Below are 9,990 nucleotides of genomic sequence, written 5' to 3' on the forward strand. Positions count from 1 at the left end.
GAGTCTCATGAGAGCAGATGATTCATTGTTCATTTTTTGACTAATTATTTCTGTTTAGACCATCAAACGCTTAATATTTGCTATTTATTGCTTCACCAATTTATTTGTTTTGGGTTTTTTTGCCCTGGATTGTGTATGTACTTATTTTTCACTTGGTGGCGCTACCAAGCTATAAATGACCTGAAAAAAAAACTTGGACAGTTTAAAAAAATAATTAAGCAATTCAATTGAAATCTATAACAATATACTGTAATACACACAAACACAAAACACTTGCGCACACACACACACACACACACACACATTCATACATTCAGACCTAATGAAGACTAGATTCTTCATTTGAGTATTTCGGGCATCTTTTGGTGTAGGAGATGGAAACTGGAGAATTTAAAGGAAACCTATACTCTAGCAGCTCCTCCGTTAGTTTGGACCACTTGGACCAGTCTTTGCTCCCCACATACATCATTGAGCCTCGGACCGACCATGACCCTGTTCACCACTGTTCCTTCCTTGGACCACTTTTGATAGATACTGACCACTGCAGACCAGCCCATTTTTTCTGCTTCTAACATCAACTTTGAGGATAAAATGTTCACTTGCTGCCTAATAAATAAATCCACCCACTAACACGTGCCATGATGAAGAGATCATCAGTGTCCTTCACTTCACCTGTCATAATGTTATAATGTTATAATGTCATGCCTGATTGGTGTAAATTCACATACAGTTTGTTTGGTGGCTCTTTAAGCACAGTGTCGTATCTATAGACTTTTTTCCAGAACAACCCAATAGCATCTATTCCATGGTCTGGTACTGGGTCATGACTCAGAGTCTGGGGTCCTCAGCCTCACACTAATGTCCTTAATGATCACAATATAGCAGTGACTTGTAATGATCTGACTCTCTGGAAATTCCTGTCACTACTTTCCCTTCCTCTCTCGTTCTCTCTCTCCGTCACCCAGAGGATTTACACACGATAAACCGTGACCTGACAGTTGCTCGCTTTTTTTTCTCCCCATACAGACATGCATTAGCAATCCACAAAAAGCAGATTAAAGGCTGAAGAGTCCTTTTTCAGTCTGCCACTCTCGATTACTCCAGGATGGACTCTCAATCCGAATCCGGAATCAATTCCTGTAGCCTAATAATATGCCAGAAATCACACCAGTATGGAAAGAAAAAAAAAAGGTTTGGGCACCTCTTTAGAGATTAGCGACATGGATTTTTTTCAGTAATTTTTTCACAAGCAGTCCTAATGATAATCATGATGTGGATGCTAATGATGATGAAGAGGATGATGATGATGTTCTCATTACTGATTCAGATTTGCCACTTTCAGCATTCGCAGCTGTCAACATCCATGACACACATTCGGTCTGGTGGATAATAAACTGTCCCACTGATTCAATGCTTCGCTCTGCATAATGCGTTCCTTTCCTCGAGCTAATACAGCGTATGAAATCTTTCACACCCTTTCGCATCACGTGACTGCCGAGTGTCCGCGTTTAACACCGCAACGGTATAAAAGTGCTTTATGTTTACTTATGAATCATTTACACCAGAGGAGGTCTTCTTCCACCATGGTGATAGATCAATATCTCAGCTTGTTACTGCCATCCATGTTCATTTAATTGCAGCCGTAGGATCAGTGTGCAGAATCTTTGTAGCGAATCGTTTTTGTACAGGGTTTTAGGTTCGGTGCACATGTGTGCACATGCAATTTCTTTTTCTTATGTTCGGAACATATTTAAAATCTGAGTTCCCTCAAAAACGTAATAAGTGTCAGAACGCAAGTTTGTTTAGACGCCGTCTATCACTTTGAGGAACTAGAGTTAGCGCAGTGTCACTGTGGAGACTCACTCAGTACCAGAAATACGATCTGTAGTGCGAGATTTTGTTTAGCACACGTGTGAAATTGCGGAACTTCCGTTTTTACGACAGTCTTGCGATATGGATTCTTTTGCCTTTTATGTCCAGCTTCAAGAATTTCTCTTAAAAGGTCAAAATCCTGACAATTCTGCATATCAAAGGAATAAATGAATGAGGGATGGAAGGAATGAAGACATCAACACACACACACACATACACACACACACACACACACACACATCTGAGCTACCACCTCCCACCTCTGTGCATAGAATGTCTCTGGATGCGGTAGACCAAACCCAGCGTGACAAGGCCCCTGTGCACAATGCCAGCTCCATGAAGATACAAGAGTTGGAGTGGAAGATCTCCTGCTATAAACCGCACTGAACACCTTTGGGATGAATTGAAACGCTCACTGAACCCAGGCCTTCTCACATTTAATGCAGTAACTTCTACATTATAACAAAATGTAAATGCTACCTACTGCCAGACTCAGGTTTTAGAGTGTGGTCTATTATAAGGGGGTGGGTGCCAATATTTATGAAGCTGTGCAGAGAAAATGACAAAAAAAATCCTGAACATGGAGTAAATATATATCTTAGAACATAAAGGCAACTCTCTCTCTCTCTCTCTCTCTCTCTCTCTCTCTCTCTCTCTCTCTCTCTCTCTCTCTCTCTGACACACACACACACACACACACACACACACACACACACACACACACAGAGAAGAACTGGTGTACAGTTCTTCTGTTGCCACAGCTTGATATTTTCTTTCAAGCTGAAATGCAAAGAAACGGCTAACAGCAGTTTTCCGTCAGGGATGAAACTGAAAACGTAGAGATGGATCAAGTGAACGAAGGATGAATTAAATGAAGAGAGGAGGAATAGAAAAAGAATGAGGAGTTTTGTTCGCTGTGATTGAACATGTGATTGGATTAGCACTTAAACTGGAAGCGGCAGATCCTTTAGGATGATCTGGGTTTAGAAGGTAAAGCTCTCAATCCCAGCGAGGAGGTTTATTTAAAGTAACAGATCACATTAGAATACAGTGAATAGATCAATTATTTAGGGGGCCTTATGTTTTACATATGGTGTGAACATATGTTACATATGAACATATGTTACATGTTACATATTACATATTTACATATGGTGTGAACATATGTTACATATGAACATATGTTACATGCTACATATTACATATTTACATATGGTGTGAACATATGTTACATATGAACATATGTTACATGCTACATATTACATATTTACATATGGTGTGAACATATGTTACATATGGAACCTGAACATTTTACTTAAGTTAAAGCAAAAACATTACCAATCACTAATTCCAATATGACTTAAGTAAAAGGCTTCGAGTATCTGATTTGAACAGTTTGTAGATATTTGACTCGTATTGAACGTATGCTTAAATATGCACTAGTCTTCAACAGCAAGACGCATGTTAATGAAAAGCCAAAAACAGTTGATTTGTGGGGTTTTATTTCCTAAAATCAAATCGAATTGTAACAAAACAAAGACAAATGAGTGAAGCAGTCTTTCAAACAAGGAATCTTCAGTTCACAAATAAAATGACAGTATCACGTCACAATGTAGAAAAGCCAATAGCATTTGATAAAGTGAATCATTTTAGATAAAGTAAAAACAAATATTCAGAGCTGAATAATTGATTGCAAAATGTAATTGGTAACAATTGTCATTGAATCATAAATGTATTTCAGTCGGGAGTAAAAGTCGTTTAAATCTTTCATACTCAGTAAAATTAAAAAGTAGCCAACAATTTATTCGATTACTTTACAGCACTGCATAATGCAAATAAATTGCCTTCTTTTTTTGTGTAAATAATGCATCAGTGGCCTCTGTATCAATCATGAACTTCAGTGGAAAACAACTTTACATTAATAGCATTCGTTTAAAGCTTTATTTTATGCATGTTCCTTTTGTTGTGTTCCAACAAACTTGCTAAAAGGCAAAAACACAAGAATTGGATGAAGAAAATTCTGTGCTCAGTTTAGTCCAAGTCTTTGAACAGAAGCACCTCTGTAAGACCTTGAATCAGGAGAGAAGATGTTATCAGACTGCCTCTTCATGTAATCTTCCATCTATCAACCGGGTCGCCTTTCCTGAGTGGTGGGAGGGCATTAATAATTCAGCGGATTATATTAGGCTTTATAACAGCTTGTAACTTTACTCTTGGCGTGTACATTCAGTAACATTATTTCTCCTGATCCTGTATTATAAAACATCTCTGTAGTTCACGTAGTAAAACCGAAGCTACCTGCTAAGTTTGTTTGTTGGATCAATTTTGTGTTTGACAAATGACAAAGGACAAATTTATGAAGCACTGATGTCTATAACTCTCTATTACTCTCTTAGCATATACATGCATAATCTTCATACAATGTCTAGTACTTACTTATTATTATTATTATTATTATTATTATTATTATTATTATTATTATTATTATGTAAGAAGCACATAAGTCAACCAGGTTAAAACCAATGACATGTTTATAACTGTAATGAAGGACTAATGTGCACTTCTCCTTTTTTTCACAGGAGTCATGTAAAGTATAAAAACTAAACTGTTTGTTTGTTTAAAGTTTTTGAAAATCATTAGGAGGTTCACATTCTACAGCATTTCATATTTATAAAATCTATGTTAGAGATGGTAAGATTCATCGATTCGCATCTGTGCATCGGCATAAAAGGTAACTGTGATTTACAGATTTTAAAACGTATGTATCAAATACAAGTTTGCATTTATATTGCGATGCATCGTTTTTAACATGCATCGGTAAAAACCGATTTATTTATATAGAATTATTAGTAGATGTGCTATGCTTTTATTATTTCTCTAAAGGTGTTTAATAGGCGCTTTATAGCAGAAGATCTGCACAGGAGAAGTATCATGTTGGAACAAGTTTGGATCTCCTACTCCAAGTGAATGAAATATCTAACATCCAAAGACAGTTGTATGTCTTGAACTTTGGCGTATCAGTGTGTATAAGAACTGCATGTGGCTGGAAAATCCAGGTGTCCCAATAGTTTTGTCCGATTTGAGTAAAGAAACAACTACATAGAAACAGAAGCTGTTTCTGTTAAAAGTGTAATTAGAGGGAATTATAGCGCTAATCCCAGGAGTCTTAGAAACCTGTTAATCTATCTAACAGCACCTGAAGTTCACCCTAAGGACAGGACGAGAGGTCTCTTCATTCCACTGTACACGTGATTCCGAATTCACATTTAAACCACAAGGTTTGTGACCTCATTACAGATGCTGGAGCAAACACTCGAACCGTTCGTTAATACGGCAGCATGGATAAATCTTTACGCGTCTCATAAAGCCAGGCAGTGAGATGATCCTGCTTTTTATGGGTCAAGCAGAAAGCTGAGGCTTCACAATATAGTTCACAATATTTAACTCTCACCCAATTACATACACCACTCAGGCATAACATTATGAACACCTGACAAATATTGTGTTGGTCCCCCTTTTGCTGCCAAAACAATTCCGTCTCATCGAGCATCAACAGCATGAACTTCTTCAGCAGTTTGAGTTACAGGAGCTCGTCTGTTGGACCGGACCACACGGACCAAGTTAAGTTTATTTATTCACCACTGTTCCTTGATTGGAGCATTTTTGATAGACACTGATGACTGCAGGAACAGCCCACAGGAGTTGCAGTTTTGGAGATGCTCTGACCCAGACGTCTAGACGTCTAGACGTCATAATTTGTCAAGCTCGCAAATCCTTACACGTGCCCATTTTTTCTGCTTCTAACATTAACTTTAAAGACAAAATGTTCACATGCTGCCTAATGAAAATATCCACCCACTAACAGGTGCCATGATGAGGAGATAATCAGTGTTACTTACTTCACCGCTCAGAATGTTATGATGTCATAATGGTGTATCTAATCTGTGTATTTACAGTTAGTCTTCTTGGTTCTTCCTGGTGGTTTGTTTTAAAACTGGAGGTTAGTGAATACTGCAGCACTATAAGGCAGAGATGAATCAGTAAACACCATCTCTCTCTATAGTTATCTTAATCCTTTTCAAACTTTCGGAAGGCCGTGCTGGCAGGGTGGCACAGCTGGCAAATGTGCTTTAGGAAGCAGGCTCAGGCAGAGGCCTGCAGGGACGTGCTGTTTTTCCCCTCATGAGGCGAGAGCAGGGACGGCATTCTGTTCTGCATGAACGCAGCAGGTTAATGTGGAGCTCTTTCCCCTGTGCAGAACCTTCAGGGCGTCCCAGCAGAGGCTGGCTCTTAGTCATCACGACTTTAATTGTTACCAGAGTACTGTGCTGTCTGTGAAGACACGGAGAGATTAAAATCACTGATTAGTCATACAGAGAGAGCTGAACTGATGCCATGTGATTGTTTTACAAGAAGATTTTGTGTATTGACTGATTTTTTTTCTTTTCTTTAAATGAGTCTTAAGGAATTTTTTTTACTAATGAATTATCTAACAACTAATACTTTTTTAGTAAAATAAAATATGAAATTTTTGTTTTTGCTTTTGCAGTGTTACATTTTAGTCTAACATAAGTGTAATATGTTATAATACGTGAACCATATACAATTAAAAATCTTATTTTTTTTATAAATTTTTATAGAAATATAGATAAATCACAAAAACTATTGAACAGTGATGATTTCTTTAGTCTTGTCTCAGGACTTAAACATAATCACAGTAAACATACACACAATAATAAATTCAAGATTAAAGATGATTTCTGATGGCTTAGTAATTTGTAATAAGTTTATATTAATAACAATAGGTAAGGAAAGGAAGGAATGTGTAAAAATAAGAGAGAGAGAGAGAGAGAGAGAGAGAGAGAGAGAGAGAGAGAGAGAGAGAGAGAGAGAGAGAGAGAGAGAGAGAGAGAGAGAGAGAGAGAGAGAGAGAGAGAGAGAGAGAGAGAGAGAGAGATTGGAAACCTAATAGATTGAGACATATGGATGGGAGAGTGTGTAACATTGTTAGAAATATAGATGATGTAAGTGTGTGTGTTACAGGTCAGTCAGAGAGAGAGAGAGAAAGATGCTGATTAATAGAAAGATGAAGTAAGACAGAGAGAGAGAGAGAGAGAGAGAGAGAGAGAGAGAGACTGGTAGATTGATAGAACGCTAGATGATGTGAAAGTGTGTCTTACAGGTAGAGTAACAGAGTGTAAAGGAGAGAACTGTGCTTCAGACCTTCAGTGTGTGTGTGTGTGTGTGTTTGTGTGTGTGTGTGTGTGTGTGTGTGTGTGTGTGTGTGTGTGTGTGTGTGTGTGTGTGTGTGTGTGTGTGTGTGTGAGGGTTCTGGCAGTTGGAGTTAGAATCCTGAACACTTCAAACCAAACATTCCTTTAGTGTCCATCTATGGAAGTTTTGGAGATATAGATTGTTTGCTGTGGGAAAAGTGTGAATGTGATCCATTAGAAAAAAGAAAAGAAAACATGATCAGTCTGAAGAACCTGCTGGAACGAGGGCAGTGTTGAGTTTGGTGAAATGTATCTTAAAAAGTTATTAAGTTATATATTTGGTTATATATTTTTTTTCAGTGTAAATCGACAGAATTAATAATACATCGAATTTGAGTTTTCTGGGATTATTTTAAGATTCCTAATACATTGCTGCTTGGAAGTGTCTCAGTTCAACAAAGAACTTTTAAGGATTCTCCATAAAGAAAAAACACTTCATGCTTCCAATTTGAACCTTTTGTGTGTATATATTTAATGCATAGTGTGTAAATAAATGTATATATTGATTATATATTATTTGTTACAGATATATTGGCAAAACATGGAAATATGACATTGCATTGCACTTGATAAATATTTAATTCTTAGAAAAAACATCAGCATATTATTTATTTATTTATTTATTTGCAGCAATAATTAAAAATGCAAATAAACAATAAATAAAAACATTTCTACATGCCACAATTTCTTGCATTTATTTAGCATTCTTCTGCCATTGCCTTCATGCACACACTCCACAATGTTGATGATGGGAATAAACACACTCTTAAATTAGCACACACTCCAACAGTTGCTCGTGCTCCTTTGCTCCTTTGCTTGACATGCACATGAGCCAATCAGTATCGAGGTGTAACCAAGATCGTCCTGGTCAACCAATCAGCTTGTAGTATTTCATAGATGCCGTTTTATTTATTTATTCTTCGTGAACGCGAGATTGACTGGTTGTGTCGGTGATGCGCGTCCACGTGAGCTTTCCAGCGGTATTTAATGGAGCGCATTTGGGAAGTGAACATCTCCCCGAAACAAAGCGGAAACACAGGAGATATATAATCCATGATTTGCACGATTTTTTTTAGGGGGAAAGGAGAACAAGGAGACCGCGCACCAGGGAGATGGTTTCATGCACATCAATTAGAAGGATTTTATTGAGATGTAGAAGGTTTTTTATGAGCATCTGAGGACACGTTGCGTCTTTTATTTCCTTTTTTATTAGGATTATGATCCAGGGATTGTTTGTCCAGGTTGAACCTGATCATGTTGGAATTGGAGGTGTCACTGTGGAGTAGTGTTGTGTATTATGGAACATTATAGTGGGGTATAGGGTGGGGTGGTGGTGTTGTGTAGGCCACTGAAACCGACAGTAATCTCCAAAGGACAAAAGTAAATCTGTTTACAGACCAAGCCTGTGCGCTGCCTGGTGAAGAACCAGAGGAGGAACATGGCTGGAGAGAAATCGGCCGTGACGCGAGCGCTGAGTGGATTTGCGTGGATGCGGTGCTGCCGTGGAAACTAGGCGCGTTTCCACTCCACTCCACTCATCCACGACTTTCCATCTATTCGTTTATTTTGTGTGTGTTTTTTCCACCATTATGGGCAAAGACGAATGTAAGACCATGCTGGACGCTTTGAACAAGGTGACCGCTTGCTACAGGCACTTGGTGTCCGCTTTAGGGAGCACCTCGGACTCGCAGAACCTGCGTGAAGAGCTGCGGAGGACGCGGCGGAAAGCGCAGGAGCTGGCGGCGGCCAACCGGAGTCGCCTGACCGCGCTGCTCAAAGACAAGAGCGTGAGTGGAGATGACCGCGCCGAGTACGAGCGCTTGTGGGTGCTCTTCACGAGCAGCGTGGAAATCCTCGAGGTGGACATGAGGAGGTCGCTGGAGATCGGGCACGATTTTCCGATCAAGGTGCCCACGCGACACTTCATCCAGACCGGCATGACCGGGAGCACGAGCACGGTGGCGGCCCGCGCCATGAGCATGCAGAGCATGAAGTACGAAGCGGACCCGGGCATCGACACTGCCGATTTAAAAGACCTGGAGGCCGAGATCGCTCAGCTCGATCAGATGATGGAGGAGATGGAGATGAAGGTGCAGGTGGCGCCGTGGGCGGTGGAGGCCAAGCAGGAAGCTGGAGCTGAACTCAAATCCACAGTCAGCGTGGGAAACTCGTCCGTTGGTGTCATCTCCATCTGCGAAGAGGAACCCAAGGATGGAGGTGAAGCTGAAGCTGGAGTCATGAGGATCTTCGCAGGCATCATTTTCACTGTGGTTTTACTCATCGCTGGGATTCTGGGGTATCTGGTCGTCAATCTTTGAAAATGAATTGTGTGAACAGCAAAAAACACCAAAAATTGGAGGTTACCTGCAGGATTTATTGCAGCCCACATATTCACCTGTGTGTGTATATATATATATATATATATATATATATATATATATATATATATATATATATATATGTGTGTGTGTGTGTGTGTGTGTGTGTGTGTGTGTGTGTGTGTGTCTTGGACTTGAAATGATTTAGAAGTAAATCTGATAGCTTTTGTGGATGTAATGAATCCATGGGCCTCCTTCTAACTCAGTATTAATGCACTGTAAAAAAAAAAAAAAAAATTAATAAATAATTATATATATATATATATATATATATATATATATATATATATATATATATATATATATATATATATATATGGCAGTACAGTACTGCAATATCTACATTGAACAACATCAAAACATATTCACTGCCATTTTACTACAAAAAAAATGCAATTTAACTGCAACCAAAAGTGCAAATAGTTGTATATGGACAGGTTGAATATGTCCATATAGTTACATATATA

The 9,990-nt window shown here is 38.8% G+C and overlaps 1 protein-coding gene across 1 annotated transcript; it reads left to right on the forward strand.

Moving 5' to 3' along the window:
* The first annotated feature begins 8,082 nt into the window (after positions 1–8,082).
* si:ch73-167i17.6 (regulator of G-protein signaling 9-binding protein) lies at positions 8,083–9,760 on the forward strand. The gene is made up of 2 exons (XM_046863879.1): positions 8,083–9,550; positions 9,599–9,760. Exon 1 carries the CDS (start codon positions 8,735–8,737, stop codon positions 9,461–9,463), a length of 729 nt encoding a protein of 242 aa, XP_046719835.1. The 5' UTR covers positions 8,083–8,734; the 3' UTR covers positions 9,464–9,550; positions 9,599–9,760.
* Positions 9,761–9,990: the final 230 nt, after the last annotated feature.

The sequence above is a fragment of the Silurus meridionalis genome, chromosome 13 (genome assembly GCF_014805685.1).
Source record: "Silurus meridionalis isolate SWU-2019-XX chromosome 13, ASM1480568v1, whole genome shotgun sequence".
Classification (NCBI taxonomy): domain Eukaryota; kingdom Metazoa; phylum Chordata; class Actinopteri; order Siluriformes; family Siluridae; genus Silurus; species Silurus meridionalis.